General features: G+C 42.6%; 8 protein-coding genes across 8 annotated transcripts; 3 read left to right on the top strand and 5 right to left on the bottom strand.

Annotated features, from left to right (window-relative positions):
* Positions 1-950: 950 nt before the first annotated feature.
* VTP21DRAFT_10705 (uncharacterized protein) lies at positions 951-2,675 on the top strand (the record flags this gene model as incomplete). Its single annotated transcript, XM_069390071.1, has 7 exons — positions 951-1,070; positions 1,137-1,206; positions 1,269-1,364; positions 1,433-1,538; positions 1,628-1,814; positions 1,888-1,978; positions 2,035-2,675. 7 exons carry the CDS (start codon positions 951-953, stop codon positions 2,673-2,675), a joined length of 1,311 nt encoding a protein of 436 aa, XP_069253328.1.
* A 155-nt stretch (positions 2,676-2,830) lies between these two features.
* VTP21DRAFT_10704 (uncharacterized protein) lies at positions 2,831-4,647 on the bottom strand (the record flags this gene model as incomplete). The annotated part of the gene is made up of 5 exons (XM_069390070.1): positions 2,831-3,419; positions 3,485-3,833; positions 3,896-4,097; positions 4,167-4,370; positions 4,438-4,647. The coding sequence occupies 5 exons, from the start codon at positions 4,645-4,647 to the stop codon at positions 2,831-2,833; spliced, it is 1,554 nt and encodes a 517-aa protein (XP_069253327.1).
* Positions 4,648-5,800: 1,153 nt separating this feature from the next.
* VTP21DRAFT_10703 (uncharacterized protein) lies at positions 5,801-10,778 on the bottom strand (the record flags this gene model as incomplete). Its single annotated transcript, XM_069390069.1, has 21 exons — positions 5,801-5,846; positions 5,908-6,703; positions 6,774-6,843; positions 6,906-6,978; positions 7,047-7,111; positions 7,176-7,325; positions 7,384-7,499; positions 7,563-7,734; positions 7,791-7,941; positions 8,013-8,344; positions 8,408-8,737; positions 8,798-8,844; positions 8,904-9,045; positions 9,111-9,241; positions 9,308-9,368; positions 9,435-9,512; positions 9,576-9,677; positions 9,767-9,802; positions 9,867-9,932; positions 9,997-10,091; positions 10,154-10,778. The coding sequence occupies 21 exons, from the start codon at positions 10,776-10,778 to the stop codon at positions 5,801-5,803; spliced, it is 3,684 nt and encodes a 1,227-aa protein (XP_069253326.1).
* A 260-nt stretch (positions 10,779-11,038) lies between these two features.
* VTP21DRAFT_10702 (uncharacterized protein) lies at positions 11,039-12,587 on the top strand (the record flags this gene model as incomplete). Its single annotated transcript, XM_069390068.1, has 6 exons — positions 11,039-11,153; positions 11,250-11,383; positions 11,442-11,521; positions 11,586-11,685; positions 11,759-12,498; positions 12,560-12,587. 6 exons carry the CDS (start codon positions 11,039-11,041, stop codon positions 12,585-12,587), a joined length of 1,197 nt encoding a protein of 398 aa, XP_069253325.1.
* A 385-nt stretch (positions 12,588-12,972) lies between these two features.
* On the bottom strand, positions 12,973-13,970 carry VTP21DRAFT_10701 (uncharacterized protein; the record flags this gene model as incomplete). Its single annotated transcript, XM_069390067.1, has 2 exons — positions 12,973-13,835; positions 13,895-13,970. 2 exons carry the CDS (start codon positions 13,968-13,970, stop codon positions 12,973-12,975), a joined length of 939 nt encoding a protein of 312 aa, XP_069253324.1.
* A 366-nt stretch (positions 13,971-14,336) lies between these two features.
* VTP21DRAFT_10700 (uncharacterized protein) lies at positions 14,337-14,613 on the top strand (the record flags this gene model as incomplete). The annotated part of the gene is made up of 2 exons (XM_069390066.1): positions 14,337-14,507; positions 14,575-14,613. The coding sequence occupies 2 exons, from the start codon at positions 14,337-14,339 to the stop codon at positions 14,611-14,613; spliced, it is 210 nt and encodes a 69-aa protein (XP_069253323.1).
* A 311-nt stretch (positions 14,614-14,924) lies between these two features.
* On the bottom strand, positions 14,925-15,794 carry VTP21DRAFT_10699 (uncharacterized protein; the record flags this gene model as incomplete). The annotated part of the gene is made up of 2 exons (XM_069390063.1): positions 14,925-15,366; positions 15,442-15,794. The coding sequence occupies 2 exons, from the start codon at positions 15,792-15,794 to the stop codon at positions 14,925-14,927; spliced, it is 795 nt and encodes a 264-aa protein (XP_069253322.1).
* A 415-nt stretch (positions 15,795-16,209) lies between these two features.
* On the bottom strand, positions 16,210-19,527 carry VTP21DRAFT_10698 (uncharacterized protein; the record flags this gene model as incomplete). The annotated part of the gene is made up of 3 exons (XM_069390062.1): positions 16,210-18,747; positions 18,812-19,428; positions 19,521-19,527. The coding sequence occupies 3 exons, from the start codon at positions 19,525-19,527 to the stop codon at positions 16,210-16,212; spliced, it is 3,162 nt and encodes a 1,053-aa protein (XP_069253321.1).
* Between the last annotated feature and the right edge of the window lie 250 nt (positions 19,528-19,777).

The following is a 19,777-nucleotide window of genomic DNA, read 5'->3' as shown; positions in this document are numbered from 1 at the left end:
GGGTTGGTTTGATTATATCGTGTAAGAGTTTCCTGAACTATCTAAAAACATATACCGACTAAGATACCAACGAAAAATATAGAAGTGATATGTGGGAGAAGATATTTTGATTTATCCTGGTATTCTTCTAAGAAAAGAAGTTCAAAAAATGTGCTCGGTCTATGATAGCCTGACCGGCATTTTCATTCGAACCTTTTTCGGACACTTAAAATAAATAAATAAATAACCCTGCGGATAAAAAAATATCAGACCATCATATACATAAATATTTTATATTTTTGCATATGATGGCCCAGATTCACACGGGGCAGCTGCACTTGATGACCAAATCCACCTTACGTTGTGCTTTTTAGGTTTTTGATTGTTTGTATCGTCATATTGACAGAGATCAAAAGTTAAGCCAGCCACTCGTACAGATAAGGGTGGGAATGCATTAACTAAAACCTTGGCAATATTAGACACTACTGCCGTAAATTTCAGGCAATAGTATCAAGAATTATTGCTTTTAAAGTTAAACAGCCAAGCTCTTGCACAACTATCGCCATTCCATTTTTCTTTTTTTTTTTCATTTATCGCAGCGCTTTAGTCTCAAGAGAGCTTAAATAGGTAGTACGAGTTATAAAACACATAAAAGTAGAAAAATTTCATTAGTAGGATATATTAATTGATATCAGATTTTTAGTAATTTTTATGCTATTGAAAATTATTAATTTTGATATAATGAACTTATAATGATGATAAGAGATTGCACGTCTGAGAATGTCCCAGATATCTTCATCAATATGGCCTCTAAATAAGTTATTTGGAATGCTCGATTGCCATCTTATCGAGTGACTTTGTCATAGATGATCGAGGCGCAGCAATCTTTCGGATCTTTTTGTTTGCTCTTCGTCTATCAGCCATTTATTTCTCTGCTATAATTATTAGCATTGACATACTCTCATATCATTATGTCCTCTCTTTCCACTAATGGTGTTACCGTCGTCCTCGGCTCACAATGGGGGGATGAAGGAAAAGGCAAATTGGTAGACATTCTTGCTCAGGAGGCTGAGTTGTGCGCTCGGTGCCAGGTAATTATTTATAACATCATGATTCATTGCTCTTGAATATGCCGATTAAAATTTACACTATTAAAGGGTGGCAATAATGCAGGGCATACTATTGTCGTCGATGGAGTCAAATATGACTTCCACATGCTTCCCTCTGGTGCGCCTTTATTCTGTTAATCAGAATGAGTCATAATGACTGACAACCATGTTGAACTGTAGGATTAATCAATCCGAACTGTGTTTCACTCGTTGGAAATGGCTTGGTCGTTCACATTCCGTCCTTTTTCAAGGAGCTGGAAGATTTAGAGAGTAAAGGTATGGTTTATTTTTATTTCATTTTCTATAATGCTTTACAACAATTTCTTTACTCTCTATCCTAACAGGCCTCGACTGTAAGGGTCGTCTCTTCCTTAGCGATCGTGCCCATTTAGTCTTCGATTTTCATCAGATTGTCGATGGATTGAAGGAAATTGAACTCGGACAATCAAGGTATTTGCCATATCAAATATTCTTGGACACATTTTAATATGTAACACACCTAAATATTTTAACGTCATATATTACTATTTTTTCAATAGTATCGGCACCACAAAACGTGGTATCGGTCCAGCTTACTCCTCTAAAGCCTCCCGTTCGGGCCTTCGTGTTCATCATCTTTTCGATCCTGAGTTTTTTGCAAGTAAATTCTCAACCATTGTAAAAAATCGCAAAAGACGTTATGGCGAGTTTGAGTATGACATAGAAAGTGAGATTGCTCGATACAAGGTTATTGAATATATGAATAAGCTTGCTCTTATCTTAAGGTTCCCAATTTTAATATTCTTATTTATTATAATAGGAGTATGCCGAAAGGCTTAAGCCATATGTCATTGATAGTCTTTCCTACATGCACCAAGCAATTCAGGATGGAAAGAAGATATTGATCGAGGGTAAGTACCATATAGACTGAAACTTCTTTTATGATTATAACCCTGTGCGCTCATAGGTGCAAATGCACTAATGCTTGATATCGATTTTGGGACCTATCCATACGTCACATCATCCAGTACCGGAGTGGGCGGTGTCTGCACTGGTCTTGGCATTCCTCCACAAAAGATTGGAAAGGTTATTGGTGTAGTCAAAGCGTACACAACTCGTGTTGGAGGCGGCCCTTTCCCTACTGAGCTTCTTGATGAAACCGGTGAATACCTTCAGCGTGTCGGTGGCGAATTTGGTGTTACCACCGGGCGTCCGCGTCGCTGTGGCTGGCTGGATATGGTGGTTCTCAAGCATTCGACCCTTATCAATGGCTATACTTGTCTCAACTTGACAAAACTTGATGTGCTTGATCAACTCCCAGTCATTAAGGTTGCAACGGCTTATCACCTTGATGGAAAGCCATTGAACTATTTCCCCGCTGACCTTGGTGTTCTTGACCGCATTGAAGTGCAGTACACAGAACTTCCTGGGTGGCAAACAGACATTAGTCGCTGCCGCACGTTTGATGATCTACCTGTCAACGCACAGCGTTATGTACGTTTTATTGAAGAGTTTTTAGGAGTCCCTGTTGAATGGATAGGTGTAGGGCAGGCGCGCGATGCAATGATACATTTGCCAACTTGGTCGGAAAATGGTTTGAAGAAGTAGGCTATAGCCTCAACTTGAATTTTGCTATGATTTTGGAAGCAACTTCCACATGATATATGGAATGAGTAAACGAAATGTGGTATTATTTATTTCTCTTTTATATAATATTAGACTCATTATAAATATAGAATTACAAAACTATAAAAACATGATGTTTATGCTCTTGATATGTGGAGTTTTACACCAGGTTCTGGTCGACATGTAATATGGAATTGCTTTCGCACCCGAAAGCCTTCCACTGGTCTGAACCGGAATTCTGAGATAAGCCTTGCAATAAATACTTTGGTTTCCATTTGAGAGAAACGGGATCCGATGCAGCCTCGAGCACCGGCCAAGAAAGTCAAGCAAACATAGTTAAGATTTTTTGGAAGGGAGCTCTCGTCTAACCAGCGCTCCGGGCGGAATTCGCCTGCATCAGGACCCCAATGCTTAACGCAGCGATTTATAACCGCAGGAGATATCACGCAGAGAGAGCCTTTGGGCAAGAAAATTTCCTCTCCAGTAGAGGTTGGCAATGTCTCGTCCACCTTATTTGTCCGAACTGTGTAGGTGACAGGGGGGTGTACCCGGACGATTTCCCTGTAGACACAGTCGAGATAGGTAAGTTTATCAATCTCCTCGAACGAGGGATTCGGATTGCTCTTGAAAATAGTCTGAACTTCTTCCCGCAATTTCTCTTGCACATCAGTATGCAAAGCAAGAGTATACAGCAACCAGCCAAGGAGAGTAGAGGTGGTTTCATGACTAAAAAAAAGAAAGATATTAGAGACAATTTTAAATATATAAATAGGTCAGCACATAATGGTTACCCGGCAGCTAAAAATGTCAGGATCTGATCTCTACATTCTCGATCTGTCCACAGGTCGCCTTCACCGGTCTCCATAACTTTCTTATTGTGCTCGAGCATCATATACAGGATATCTCGAGTATTGCTCTTATTGTCTTCCATTCTTAATTTTCCCATTTCAACAATTTCTTTCGTTGCTATCCGTGACATCTTTAATCCATTCATCATCTTCCTATCAAATAAAGCTAGTTTTGGCATGAGATACCAAAACACTCGCTTCCAAGCAGGCATATCTGCAAGAATAATATCGTAAGCTTTTGCGAGCAAGGTCTGCTTCTTCGAAGTCAATGTGTCGAATCTATGACCAAAGCCTAGGTAGGGGAGCGTCAATATCACAACTCTTTTTTGAAATTCAAACAGCTCTAGTATATACCTGTAAGGCCAATAATATCCAGCGTAGCTTTTGTAATCGGGATGAACACATCCATTTCAATCTCATGTCGATCAGATAATGCATCTTTCCATTGATCAGTTAAAGTGGTGACTACTTCATTGAAGATAGGGACAAACTGCTTAATATTCCCGTACGAAAGCGCGTTATTAAGAAGTTTTCGTTGATGGCGGTGGTCATCCCCCTAATGTATTCACAGGAATTTTTAACCCATGAGATAATCTTTAGAACCTTATTACCAAAGAGTATTCACCTCTGCAACCAAGAGACCATTTCCAATTCCCATCCCGAGATAAGTCCTCACTCGCTGCGGTTTAACGAATTCATATGCACGCTTCACGAGAATATGTTGGAGAGCTTTCGGATCTGTGATAAGCACACGTTCAAAATTGAGGGGGTAAAAGAACCGCACAAATCCGCCATATTCATTGGCCCACTCAAGCTGCTGTTCTTGGGACTATTAGTTTAGAAATGGGAAATTAGTAAATGTCATTTCGAGCTCATGATTAAGCAATTAAAACAACCTCCTTGGAAAGCGCTTGAATTAAATGACCAGTGAAAGGATTGTTGTCAGCAGGAGGGGTGGGCAGCTTACGGAGGGGCGAAAAATAAAAGGGGTAGATAAAGATGCTATAGAAGCAATAGGCAAGGCAAAGGGCAGGGAGTGCGATGGCGATATAGCCCAAGTTTACTTCCGGCAACAAGGAAACTAGCTTTCCCTCTATTCCAAACATGACATTCAATGCGTGTGGCTAGATACAGAAAATGCGAAAATAAATATAAAGATATATATAAACAAAAGCTAAAATAAAGCTATGTTTTTTAAATAAAATAACGAGTAAAGAAAATTAATAGAGTATTTATATACCTAGAACACTCAGTGTCGAGTATTGGTTTTTGTCTTGGATCGATTTATTACCCCGTACATATACTTGGATTTTATATTTAATATGGTTTATTCCAGTTGTATCACTGGAGTTTCAATGGCAAATCAATTAAATCTAACTGATGTATGTCAAACTTATTTTCAAGGGTTTGCAACTCGAGAAAATTAGCACGAGGGTAGAATTTGAATCACTAACCTATTACCATATTGTTTAGCTGTACTATAGTGCCATGCAAGCTTGCACTTGATTGATTACTTTATTATACTGTAATATTACTTCGTAACTGCTAAATATACGTATTAAGGACGAACTCAATTAAGAGTAATGTGGATAACGTTCGATATAAGTTCCCAAGTATTTTATAGAAAAATGCATGTGAAAGAAATACTGTATGATAAACTACCGGGTATAATGTGAAGATCCCAAGGATCCAAGTTCGTATGGGCTTTATTTAATGTCGCCCCATCCATATAACCTGTGATTTCATGTATGTACTTCACAAGTACTGATGCTCGTGCTACCATTATTTAGAAAGTTTTCGAATCCTATGACCAAAATATTTGAAATTGCTCAAACCATTAGAGGGGTCAGAAAACTTCAAATCAAACCAAAGAAAAGAAACTACAGATCCTAAAACTAGGAAAAAAAGTGCGCAAAAAGGTAAATTAAGTATATATCTACAAAATATATAAAAAATTGAAAAAGGTCATAATCCCGCCTTCCACCACGCGTACTCATGCAGGCCGAGGAATTAATAAATATTTGTAAAAAGAAAAACAGTGCACATATCTAAACGTAAAACACTTTCAAATGGTATACATAATCAAAAAAGCAGCCAACCTCACCTCGTTCGCTAAAACTAGGAAGAAATGAAGGAAAAGAGAAAGAAAAGCCAGTAACACGGTAAAGGCAAATCAGGGAATGAAAAAAGAGAAAGGCGTCTCAGTGTTAATAAACAAAAAAACAAAAAAATGCAAAAATGATACGATTAGAGCTTCTTTTAGTCAGATGGGGGCTTCTTCTTAGAAGCCTTGACCTTTTTAGTTCTAAGTATACATAGTCAATAAATTAATATGCACTCACTATTCAAGTAGAGTGGAACCTTACTTTTTTGTTGGCGTGTCACCCGTTGGACCCTCTGATTTTCGCTTTTTCGAAGGGGTCGCTGCGGTTGGTGGTGGGGGCATCAGTTCGTCGAGGTTAGGAGTGTGGGGTAGATTCATTCCACTCGAGCCTGATGCCGACTGCTGAGAGGTTCCACCCAAAGTCGCTCCTTGCGCCTTCTTTTTTGGCGTTGAACCGTCTTTCCTGGGCCGCCCAACCGTGCCCCGACTCTCTACCACTATCCCTTCACCCAAGTCTGTACTACTGCTGACTCGCCTTGATATTGGTGGAGAAAGTGAATCGTCATCCTTTCCCTCTGCTCCCATACTTAAGAGGACATTCCCTTCAATAGACTGCTGTTGCAAACGGTCTGATTCAGAAAAGCTCGCTTTCCTTTTCTTCATTGCTCTTGCCGCAGCTTTAGCCTCCCTTTGCCTCTCACGAATTTCTTCTTTGATCTTCTTTCTCTCTTCTCGCTCCGCGATCCTCGCAGCTTTGGCCTCTGCGCGCTGTTTTTTCTTTTCCGCAGCGGCAGCCTCCATCTCCGCTTTTTTCTTCTTTTTAGCCTCGAGCGCCGCAGCAAGTTCCTTTTCTTTCTTTTTTGTTGCGAGAGCTTTGGTAGCAGTGGGCGGGATCCTTGGGCGAATGCGGAATTTCGCAGGCATGTATTCGTCCTCAATAAGTTTTCCGTTATTTTCTTCCAGCTTCTTTTGGAAGTAATCTCGCAGTAATCCTATTTGGCTCTCAGGATCAGTAACAGGTGGAAAGGGAGGAGGTGGAGGATATGGAAGCGGTTTCCCTGTTGTCATGAATTAAAATAGTTGTAATCAGCTAAGTAGCAAAAATAATTTGTATATTCGAAAGATCACCTCTTGGCCCACCCGTTGGCACCTTTACAGCCATTGATCTTCCTGAACCATACCACAGCTTTGACGGGATCTAATCAAAATTCGGGTATAATTAAGCTGGATGTTATTTTTGAAGATTGATATTCGATATACCGCAAAGGAGTCAATGCCAACTAGTTCTCGCAGCCCAAGAATATCTTCACCAATCTCCTCTCCGAGTGTTCCACTAAAATCGAAAAATAACATAAAGGTTACAGTAATGCTGAGGATCTACAAAGGCTGAGATACACATACGAGGTGAAGAAATCATCATTATCCAAGATCAAGTCTTCGTCCACTGGCTGAACCTCCATTGGTTGCTAATGGTGAAATATAGAGTGTTAAACATAATTTCTTGCATCAAAGTATAGTTTTGAGAAATACATTGATTAATTCCCGATAGGACGAATCCAATCTCTGCCGGATATCTTGTAGCTTTTTCCCGTAGCGTCGGCCTACTTCGTCGGTTACGTACGAGTCGAGAGCTCGAATGCTAGTTATACCATTTTCGTACAACGAGTGAAGTATGATTTCCTGGAAGTATGAATTATTAACATACAGGTATTTTCCGAAATTTGTATACAATTGTTACCTCTGCGCTCATTTTCTTATTATATAAATCGCTATACATTCGGATCGTCTTTCCGAGATTCATCATATAATCAACCGCTACATCCGTCAATACATGGAGAGCACTCGCATTGGATGCTAATTAAATAAAAAGAACTCTTTTAGATAGTGAATGAATAATTAGATAAAAATAGCAGTTACAGTCAAACCCTGCATGTTGTAATAGTTTTGTTGTTACTTTTTCCATTAGATGGAATCCTGTATTCCCATTCATATTTAAAGGAGGCAGTGAAGAGTCTTTCTCAATGGGTAACGGAGCGAGGTCAGTTTCCTTTTCCTTTTCGTCGGTAGATGCCTCATTAAGTGAGCCGAGCTATTAAAATATTGTGAGTATATGCATTTAGAGAGAGTGAAAAGTCGAGTATTTACAGGAATATTGTTCTTTGTTGCAATTATTTTTCCGTATAAGTCTCTTATAGCCTTCAGCTCCTCAATATTCGCATTAATTAATGCTGAGGCGCCATGATTTGGAAAATGGGCTTCGGGATACAATGCAAGAGACGGCCTTTCTTGTTCAAGCCTGTTATTAAAAAATAACAAAATATTCAGTTCGAATCTATCCAACTATAAAGTTAAGTTAGATATACTTACTGGTATACAAAATCATCATCGAAGAGGTGATACGGTTCTGTTTTCAATGGAAGAGATGGGTCTTGTCTTAATTCTGGAATACTCGACATCAGGTGATACTCCGGCAAAAATATGCTATCACTTTTTGCCGTCCTCTTTTCCCGTCGTTCATCAAAAAACACATCATCCCGCTCCATTCCCGGAAATCCGAAAGTTGCATTACTTGCCGATTTAGGTGCGTAGGGCTCATCATGTACAGCTTCAGCCTCTTGGAATAATTGCATAGCTTCAGCGGTACGGATAAGTGCTGATTGTTCAGGAAAAGGAACTCGGAATTCTTTATCTCTCTCGAGCTAAGTGAAAATGAATTCATTAGGAGGGATTATAGCTATCTCCTGAAATAATCGAGTCTTTACACAGATTCTTCCTCGTTCCTCTTTTGTCTTCTCTGCCCACACTTGCGTTCGCAAATCTCCCGCGTCTATCTCAATGTCAAGTGCAACTTCCTCCTGGTCTAAATCCAACATCTTTGCCTCAGCATTCTTCTTACTCGCTACCTGCGCGGTTCCATTTAAATGAGGAGTCATATCCGCAGAGGGCGCAACGCTTGGCTCGCGAGTGGATGGCTCCTGCGATCCTGCTCCCCCATGCTCAGAATCAATAATTTCAGAGACAACTTTGTTTGAGGAGCGTGCGGGACCTTTGGACGACTTTGTTCCTCCTTTAACATTACCCTTAGACCCCCGCTAATTACAAAATGTTAGAAATTAAGTTAAATAACAGGGAGAGGTAATTTTCATGTTTACCACACGCAAACCCAATGATCTATCTTTAGATGCTTCTGATCGATTTTCTGATAGTAAAAAAAAGGATAAATAAACTAAATCGACCAATGATTTTTTTAGGGATTACCATCATCGGTCTCATCTTCAGCATCCTGTTCTTCCTCTGCTTCCAATTCTGCTCGGTCACGTACAACGATATCTGGTATTTCGTGGACGAGTTGCGACGCCCTCTGCTGCATTGCAATTGCATGTCTCCGAAAAGGGCTTGCCTAGAAGAATACAAAACCAGATTAATTATATTTGCGCTGCAATAGAATACGGCTTAAATGCTTACTGGATGGGTGTTATATTCCAAGCAATTGGAAAAAATAAGAAAGAGATCATCCGTAATCTCCTTTTTACTTTTGTATTGGAAATTTTTCAATTTCTTCATCATCGTTCCAAGGTCCATGGGATGCTTGATTACTATGTGAATGAAGATAATTTTTGTAAATAATTAGAGAATATGGTCAAGAAATTTCATCTCGTTACCAGAATAATAATCAGGTGCATCACTCTTCTTCACTTTTGTCAAAAATGGCGTGGAGTGTTCCTAAAGGAAAAGAAAAGCAACAGTTTAGCATCACTTCACTTAGATATTTCTAGATATCACTCATACCGTGTAATTTCTGAGTTCAATCAAAACTCGTTCTGCGGCGTCATATAACTCTTCTTGTCCAATTTTATCATCGCTTGCCTATTTGTTAAAGAATAAGATAAAAACCAACACATCCAGTTTTCAATGTCCACATTCTCTTACCCATTTGGACCGCTTCACTCTTAAGTCGGTCAGCAGATGTCGAAGCTCGCGGTCGGAAAGACAAGTCTCATTGCGGTTTTGATCAATGACGCTGAGTAGATACTATTCATTCGAAGGGTATGAAAATTCATATGGGATTAACGGAATTAGTAATAAAGTAGCTAAGGGATAATGGGTGGATAAAAGGATACCTTCATGCTCGATCCGCCTAATCCCAAATTTGAAAGCTATGCACCAGTAGCCAAGCTTAGAGGGGAGAAACCTATTATTATATAATTTACAAATACTCACAGATTTAGAATCTTGCTGGCCACTTTTCTCATTAGCAGCTTCCTCTTGCTCTTGCATTTCTGCTTCCTATTAACGCCAACAATATCATTGTAAAATGGTAGAAACGGAATATAATTGAACAGCATAATACCTGAAGCTTCTGCAGAGCAATCATTGACTGCCTATCGAGTTCAAAAGTGTGGTATGCGTCATTCAAAGGAATTTCGACTTCACTATTGCGCTTGGCTATGTAGCATGGGGTTGTCCATTAAAATATATTCTCAAGAGAGAAGATAAATGTGTTATACCCTGTGGTTTTGAGGTTGTGTCGCTTTCCACCGGCTGTGCTTGTGTTTGCTCGTCTGTCTGCTCTTCTTCGTCATAATCCTCGCTCACCTCACCTCTAACCGTTACCTCTTTCACCTGGTCTTTGTCTAATTCGCCTGTTCTCGATTCATTTTTCGGCATACTGTCCGAGAATTTAAGACGCTCATATATCTGCTCCACATCCACCACTGGTTTACAACATGAGCGATAGCTGGGATAGATGCACGGTAAAAGTTGCTCAAACATCATGCTACGCATGCGGTATGACGCGAGTATAGTGACGTTGGACTGAGATGTTACAGGCTGGTGTGAAATTGGACGTGCGTTGGTCGCATCGCGAACCGTATCCGCGCTAGCTAAGGAATCTAGCTCGGTCGTAATGGGGCCATTAGTCTCCGACGGTTTAGTACTACTTGTTGTCGAGTCGAAAATTTCAGGTGAAATGAAAAATTCCCACCACGCGTCAAAGCCTCCCTCTAGCGCTTCCCGAAACTTGGCGTGCTCGTCTTCTTTCAAATACGTACGCGCTGCACCTTTAGCTTCGATCGCGCGCGCAATCTCATAAAGGAGTCGTGGCGATGAGAGATCAAGCTCAGTATCCTTCATATCTCTTGCGGCATGTGGGATTAACACACTATTTGCTGTTCTTGTTATTATTTCTTACAAACAACGTTCTATGGGTCGGCGTGTGCTGGAATCCTGAGCAGTTAATGCTTAATGAAACTATTCACTTCTCTTTCCTTTCCAGTGTTCTAGTTATTAATTTTTTTCAACAATTTTTAATGCTTGCGGCGGCTTAGCCGGTTGTGCAGTCCCAGTCATAAATCCCATTATGCGCGTTTCAAACTCTGACAATATCTTTCATCATGTCGTCAAGATTACGGAGGGATGATAAGAGCCAAAATGATAAACATGCCAAGATTCTAAAAGATTTACTTCAAATCCCTGAAAATAAACAGTGTGCTGACTGCAAGAGGAGAGGTAGAGTGCAATTATATGAAATTTTTCCTGGCTCCCCACACTTACAATGCAAAATGCTTTCATCTATTCCTCTTCGGGCTCATAACAATCTATTAGATCCTCGCTGGGCCTCTTGGAATTTGGGTATTTTTGTGTGCATCCGATGCTCTGGTATACATCGCTCGATGGGTACACATATATCTCGTGTCAAATCTGTGGATTTGGATAAATGGACACCCCAGCAAATTGAGGTAAATTATTGACATCTATTTTTTTATCACATATTCCTAATATTCTATTGTCACCCAGAGCATGGTCCAATGGGGAAATAAAAGGGCAAACAAATACTGGGAAGCTAAATTGCCAGAGAATAGCCAGCCCCAGGACAGGTACTCTTTGCCACTCAGTTGGACTTTTTGCGATGATATTTTAGCTATATTTATCGGTTATTAGCAACATCGAAGGATTTATCCGATCCAAATACGAATACAAGCGCTGGGCATTGAGCTCTTCCATTCCGAACCCAGACTCGTTGGGTGATACTGGAGATGTGGTATGTTGTACCTGATTTGGTCAGTAGAAAGTTACCGGAGGATAACCATTTTCGTTTGGGAATCATCATCTAGACGAGCACTAAACAATCATCGGCTCAGCTCCTTGACACTAATGGGACTCCTCTGGCCTCTACCACCAACAAGCAGACACCAATCTCCCCCTCTCTTATCGATGGATTTGATGACTTTTTTTCTTCTCCACCCCCTGCTGCTTCAACCCCCTCCAGTACCTCTGGTAGATCCACGCCAGCTGCTTCTACTGTTTCTTCTTCGGGTGCAGCTTCGGATCTCCTTAATATGAATGACAGCTCTACGAAATCTGCCCCCACGAAACCCGTTTCTACTACCAGCTCTAACAATCCTGGAGCCAACCACTTCCAATTGAAATCGTCGATTATGTCGCTTTATAACACAGCTAACCCTGTCCGCCAGCAAAATCTTCCTACATCTACTGGAGCCTCTGCCTTTTCCACTGCCTCCAACGTGGGCTCTAGAACTAGCGGTGACGGCTTTGGTGCCTTTATTTCCTCTTCCTCTCAAGGCTCTTCAGGAATAACCTCGGACTTGAATGGACTTTTTGCAGCCACCCCCGGGGCATATTCGAGTGGTCTCGGAAATTTTGGACAAACGGTGCCCACAGCTCAGTCTACAGCATTAGGTGGACTTGGAGGACTGAGTGGCTTCACCGCCCCTTCGACTCAGGGTGGGGTATCGTCGAATTCTTCGCAAAATGGAGGAAATAAAATGCAAGGTGGACTGCTAGACTTGTGGGGAGAGGAAGAGAAACCTGCCAATCCTCAATCCAAGAAGAGGTAAGTTGCTCTCTAGTAGAATTGATTCAATGATGGAAAATAATTGCTATCTGATCATTAGCGATGCATTTGCGGGATTGAAATGGTGAAAGTGCTGATCTGACTCTATACTTCTTCGCCGCATCCGCAAATGGCTCGATGTGACTTCCTATAAATTTTTGTATTTGAGATTGTTGACTTGAACGGTTATTCTTTTTATTATCTTTGACTCTGAGAAACTATATTTTCCACTGGATTTGGTCATAGATAGAGCAGAAAAATAAAGAAAAGCTATCTTTATATTAAGAAAAAAAAAACGTCTTAATCTTTTCTTAAGCAGTGTAAACAGATTAAAAGAAGAATATAAAATAAAATTACATATAATTTTCACCACTTTCCATGAAAAAAGAACTATAGTAAACTATAGAGAGGAATTTACATTTAAATATAGGATAATAAAAGTGCAAGCATATCGGCTCCGTGATGTTCCCTTTTCTATTCCTTCGACCAACCATTCCCGTTCAACTTCATCAGTGAAATCACTGCGTCCATAGACTCACCCGAGCCACCCGGTTTTTGGCTCTTCGTCTTTGGATTTTCTACGCCGTCACTTCTCCGTTTCTCCCTGCGAGGCCTGCGCGACTCCTTTGGATTCTCTTCCGCTAGACGATTTGTTTCTGTTTCCTGTGAGGGTACAGAAGGGCTGTTTCCATTCGTCGCACCTGTCGACAAAGCTTCAGGTAAAACCTCAAGCGACTTGGTTTCCGAGTTGGATTTTCTTTCTGCATAGGATATGCCTTGTTGCTCCTTTTCAGTACTTTCCAGTGTGCCCTTTGCATCACTTTGACCATCGCCATGATCCACCTCCGGCTCTCCAGCAGCCTCATTTGTATTCGATGCCTTCGCAAGTCGCTCGCTCAACGCCGCCATATCACTCAAATGGTGTAAAATTGCCGGGATTGAGAGATATTGCCCTTCTCCTTCCCCCTCCACCTGAGTCTCCACCTCTGACCGTTCATTATTAACTGCTGAGAACGTATCGGCATATTCAATCGCCTCGGGTATCATTTCATATCCATTCGCACCTTCAGCTTCCGGCCTATCAGCCACTAATGTTGAGACACTCGATTCCTCTCCCCAGCCCACACCATCCCCAAAATTTCTGATATCTGCACCATTCAGTAAATCCAACTCCCCATCCTCATCTTCTCCTTCGCCTTTTCTTCCACGTAATGAGCGCCTGCTTCGTCTTCTCTCAAATTCCTCCATAATCCATCGCTGCTTTCGCTCGCTATCCTCACGGCCAAAAAGAGTGGTGGCACGTTTATTCACACGGGCACGTAAGTCGTTATCTTTATCTAAATATAAAATTTAGTTCAAGAGCAAGCAAAGATTGAGAGTGGGGGAGAGATCTTACTTCTCTCTTTGTTCTTTTCACGCCACCGCTTTTTGCGTTCACGATTTTCTCTTCTGATATTTTCTGTGCTTTTCATCCGTTCTATCACCTCTAAATTGTGAAAGCGTATAGTGGTCGGGCAGTAGGAGCAAAAGTGAGAGATCTAATTAGGAAATTCAAAATGGTTCAATGTTGATTTAAAGAGAAATGAAACGATGATCAAAATTGTAATAAAGAGAAGAATAATGATAAAATATATTGATGAGCAATTAATTAAGGCTGGCTACCGCTTAAGATGTGTAGCGATCTGCACAAAAGAAGTAAAAAAAAAAAGCTATGTGAAAGGTCTGAATAAGACAATCGAGTAAATTGAAGTTCACTACGCGGAGCTTCTATGCAATTCACCCTCAACTCGATATTTGATATTTCCAACACTGCAACCTAGGTGATCTCGAAAATAACCATGCCCTCTTGTCAGGAGATCCGCAAGGAACTCATTGAGTGTATTCTCAAATCAAAATGTATTGAGCGGGGTAACTCATTTCAGGAGTGCATAAAAGCCGAGCATGCTGCGGATGTTCCCGAAGAATGCCAATTAATAAGAAAGAGTTTCTTTGATTGCCGGAGAGGAATGGTAGAGATAATTTTTGTTGTTCATTGTGTAGCATTGATCAACCATAACCACTTTATTTAACCTATAGTTGGATCCACGTCAACGCTTCCGCGGGAACAAGCAGTAGCATAGAAAGCGACTTTTAATTTATACGATTTTGTAGATAGACCCAATATATATAAACCTATAACCATGTCACTTTTCGTTTTCAATGATTCAAAAGAAGCTCTTGTAAAATTTACCATCTTCAAGATTAAGGAGTATATTGAAAAGAAGCAACAAACGTTATAACAATTACAGCTGAGAAACTATTAACTGAAAGGAAAACAAAGAGGGCTAAAAACATAAAAATGAATATCAGGTTCATGGCTAAAAATATTCTCTTCCTGGAGGCAAAAATGCGAAGACTATAATAAATAAAACAGACTAAACAACATGCTATGCGTGGCTAGTAATGGCAGCTCCTTTCTCTTTTATAATGGCCTCACTTATCTCCACGGCCTTCTTTCCTTTTCCTTTAACTGCAATGTTTTCCTCAACCTCCTCCTCTTTTTCCTCCTCATCGCCCGAAGAATAATCTGAAATATCGTCCCACATAGAGAATACATCATTAGCCCCAGAACCAGAATTGGGAGAAGAGGACGAAGATGGTGGGGAAGCAGATTTGCTGCTTTCTCCACTAGTCCGCTTAAGCTTCATTGCCTCAGCAACCGCATCTTTTACTTCTTCAACCTGTTCCGAACTCTCCTCGAGAAATTTATGGTCCTCAAAACGATACCGCTTTTGTGGAGGTTCTTTCAGCCCATCCTCGATCTTTTTACGTATCCGTTTTTCTCGCTCCTCTTTGATTTCGGTTTCCTTTTCCATATAGTCGGCAATTCTAAAATAAAGAAAAAGTAAGATTATTCCTGATCCGTGTACCAATAAACAACAAAATAAACAGAATGACGCTCACTGTTTAGCGGTATTCAAGGTTCGAAGCCGTCTTCCGTTCAAATCTCTGCAGGCTTCAAAATTAGTTGTTTTACGGCTAGCCATACGGCCTCCAGCAGCCCTCAAGTTACTCCCAAAACCTCCCTTCCCACCCAGCAGTCTTACACCCAAGTTAAAGACAACAGGTCCGTCTCCATAGAGATATTCATCGCGAGGAATCCGTCCGCCTACAGTGGTAAGATATTGATCTTCAATTGGGATTGAAGTCAATTCGCTTAGATGCCGCTGGAGCGAAGCGATAGACACTTTATCCGAGAGCTGCAGACAAAGCGGTGAAAGACCACCAAAAAGATTGATGATCACTTGGTTGACCATGGATGTAAGGTGATGTATCAAGATTTAGGAGATTTTGAAGAAGCTCTCCGATCAGGAGAAGTATAGAAAGAAAAAGAAAAACGAAACGTCGTGAATGAATACGTCATCACTGCGCCACTTTATAGATCATCGAGTTAATTAATTGGAAACTGGTTCAGAAACTTGGAACTCAAGGCCGTAGCTGTCAACAATTCAAAGTGAATGAATGAATAAACTAGTATTTATTTTTTCTAGGAGTAATATTATCGTATTACTAAGATAATCCGAACTAAATTAAAACGAAGAACAACAACAAGGTGCTACTATTATAAGGAATAAAAAACAGTGCAATAACATGTAATTTAATCAAATATGGTAAAGATAAGTAAGAAATACACATTACAGAAAGTATAAATTATCAGAGTATGCTGGAAAATTATGCCTCGCAAGAAAGCAACCACAGCGCAACCGTGCTTGACTCCTGCTCCATCCTCTCGGCTTCCTCAACGACATCAAACACGGGAATCATTCCTTTGTGGTCACTCCCATACTCTCCCTCATCCTCGCTCTCTTCCCCATCCTCATGTTCTGCGACTATATCCTCGAGCTTTTCTTCCATATGCTGTGGTTCATCTGCGTCTATGGTCTGAATGTCCCTCGCTTCCTCACCATCAGAAGATAATTTATCCTCTTTGGATTCCATATCCTCTTCCTCCTCCGAAAGGAAGAGATCGTGCGTGCCATCCCCTGATTTACCTCCCAGTGAATCCTCAGTTCCAATAATGCGTTCTCCTAAGAATCTGTCCACTAACGCTAAGAGCTGTGATGCGCGTTTCCCGGAGCTAAGTTGGTCAAGCATTTGCTTTCGGAGATTTAAAAGTTCACCAATCGTGATTTGAGCAGAAACATCAGACTGATTCGAGAGGGTTTCGCAGTTGCTTGACTCGCCTGCATTACTGTTAGCGCTAGGGGCCAATGAACTCGATCGCTGTGGTGGTTCGTATTGACGCAGTTGCGGGCGCGCTGCCTTAGATATGGAGGCGACGCGCTCCGTACTACTCCCTTCGTCTTCCGACAAAGCCTCACTACGACGGGAATTCACCGTCAAAAAGGTATCCTCTTGTTCCTGTGGAGGGGGTTCCGGGAGATCACGGTTTTGCGAGCCGCTGCGAGGCTGAACAAGTACATTGTTCAATTGTCCATTTTGGTGTGGTGAATGAAGAGGATGTATTTGCTGGGCGGGTGGTGATCGTGGAGAAGATGGCATTGCCGACGCAGTGATCGGCGTAGCACTATCTGAAATAGGTGACTGCGTAGGAATATCTGGCAATGGCGGGGATCGCTGCCCATCTGTGAGTTTTTCAATACCCAGAGCAGGTACGGGAATGCTTGAGTTTGGTTGTTTACGAGCCGCCGCATCCTGGCCATGCAGAGTCTCGATCTTGACATACTTAGACTTGCTGATAGCATCCGGTTTCTGGTGAGGCAGCGTTGGGAGCTGCTTATGATCATTTTGAAGCGACCGAGTGGAGCTACTGCTACCGCGGCGTCGCCCAAAGAGATTGAAACGTAGGCCTTTGCCACCCTTGCCACCTGGAGTTGAGCTGCTATTTGCTCGAGAAGAGGAGCTCGAGCTACCGGAGGAAGAAGATGGAGGCTCAGTAGTGCGTAAAAATTCAATCAGCGACTGGACATCGCCTCCTTCATTATCGCGGGCTTGCATCCGCTTTCTTCCGGCTCCACGACGGCCAGAAACTCGACGCACACCACCATCCGAGCCTATCATGTCCAATAGATCATCATCGTCCTCACTGACATAGTCATCCACGGTTTCGTCGGTGTTCTGTAAGGTCCCGCCGTTATTGCTATGCCGCTCTGAGTGGTCCATTGAGTCCTTCTTCGGGCTGGTTACTTCGTGTATGGAACTTCCAGAATGGGGCGAGGTAGGAATGGCATCACCAGGCGATCGAGAGCGTTGCACTTTGGACTCGAACGACTTAGAAGGCTGGCTATTTCCGGGTTCTCTTGCGACAAAGCGCCCGGATTCGCTGCCATTCGCGGACGGAAGAGAGTCTGGATTTGGAGGAGGCTCAGGGAATGAGAGCATCAGCTTGCTCGAGGCCAAGCTGGTTACCGAGGGACGCTTTCCAGAGTTCACCTGTCTGGGCGAGAGAGGGGCTGGATCGCCAGGAGGCTTTGTGTTGGCAAGAAACTCGGCCATCGTCTCACGCACAGGGGGCTTCTTACCCTCAATATATTCCCACTCGTCCTCATCCTCATCCTCAGTGGGTTTCACCGTGGCCTCTCGAGGTACAAGTCTTCTTTTAGCGGGCTTCAGTCTTCCGGCGTCCTCCCCAAGCCCAGCATTGCGATGATTGTGAGCAGGAGGCGGGGGCGGGGGTGGATTTCGGTGGTCGATCGTACGTAATCGATTCGGAGTCAGTGTGACTTTCATGGTCTCGCCGCTGCGGATCACTTGGTCGAAGTCCACGGACCGGGGATATCCATCGCTCCTATCATCATCATCACCGGTTTCATCTATGACAGACATGGCCACTACGCCAGGAGAGGAGCGTTCACTTGAAACGCGTGCGGCAGACGTCACGCTCCGCTGGTCAAAATCTGACGGGACAAAGCCTCGTCTCTTAGATCTCGAGGGGCGCGCAGGGGGGTCCATTTCACCACCATTGCCACTATTGCTTTGAATGCTCGTCTGGCTTGAGGTGCTGGGGCGACTTATGATATCAGAGGGCGATGGGAGAGGCGACTGAGACGTAGAGTTGGCAAGCGAAGGGGAGCGCCTCAGATTAGCTCCATCCTTGCCGTAACTCTTCTCTAGCGAATGCGTGGGGGAAAGCCTGGTGGCCTCTATATGCTTCACTTCCAGCTCGGGTATCTTCTTCTTGTTTTTGTTGGCAAGGTAAGAGGAAGCCATGGCGACCCTAGTTTGATCAGCCACTGGGCCAAGCCGAGTCTAAATCGGGAGGGGAAAGGAGTTAAGCACCCGATCTCTCTTAGAGGAAAGAGAGGACAATTACCTCGAGCGTCTCACGGAGTCGCATTCTATTAAACAGATATCCTAGCTCTCGATCGCCTATCAACGCAGCATATACATCCCGCAGCCGAACGAACTCCGAGTCGTTTATTTCGGCGATCTTTGCCATGGAGTGGAGCATGTACGCGGCAACATTTTCAATCACGGTCACAATGTAGATTGCATGGAGTTTAGTCACCACCACCCCCGCATCGAGCGGAGGGGGGACCGCTTCCGGATCCACCATGCCAGCCCGGTCGCCCAACGTGCACTGGTATAAACAGCGCTCCCGCAACAAACTGAAGGCTTTCTGCAAAGGAAAAATCTCCTGCTCGTATGTATTCTCCGTATTTTCGGAGAGGTAGGAAGGGTTGTTTTGCAGGTAAGATTTCGCCTCGAGCTCGGCCTCGACTATGGCGTTTTTTCCGAGCGTTCCTGGCAGCATCTGGAGCGCCGTATGCTTTATCCGATTGAGATCGAGCGATCGTGTGGACGAAAGAAGGAGAAAGAGAAATTGATCAAAGAATGCATTCACAGCACGGAGGGCATCCATGGAGATGCGACATGAGCCGCTCTCGGAAATAATGGCATTGGCGGCAACATGAGCAACATATTTTGGATCTATCATTACAGGATTGATTGTGAGCGCCTTCCATTGCTTCCACAATGGGAGTCTCGGAGGACCAGCGAATGCATGATGAATCTGAACCTACCTTTCATGGCGCTGACGGAGCAAGGCTAGGGATGAAGAGGAGGAGGGAATGTGTAGAGATTGAGAGATGGACTCAACTCCTGGGAGAAAATCACAATCGCGCTGGGGACGAGGATTAAATTAAGACGATGCCAAAGGGAAAGAACGAAGGAAGGCTCGAGCCGAAAGCAACGAAAAGAATAAATTGAAAAGGACCGCTCGGCCAGAAAAAAAAATAATAAATCTACGGCGGCTCCCATTGGTCGAATCTGGATTAAC

Source organism: Calcarisporiella thermophila (assembly GCF_041956535.1).
Source record: "Calcarisporiella thermophila strain CBS 279.70 unplaced genomic scaffold VTP21scaffold_7, whole genome shotgun sequence".
In the NCBI taxonomy this organism is placed as follows: domain Eukaryota; kingdom Fungi; phylum Calcarisporiellomycota; class Calcarisporiellomycetes; order Calcarisporiellales; family Calcarisporiellaceae; genus Calcarisporiella; species Calcarisporiella thermophila.
This window is presented reverse-complemented; position numbering and strand designations above follow the sequence as displayed.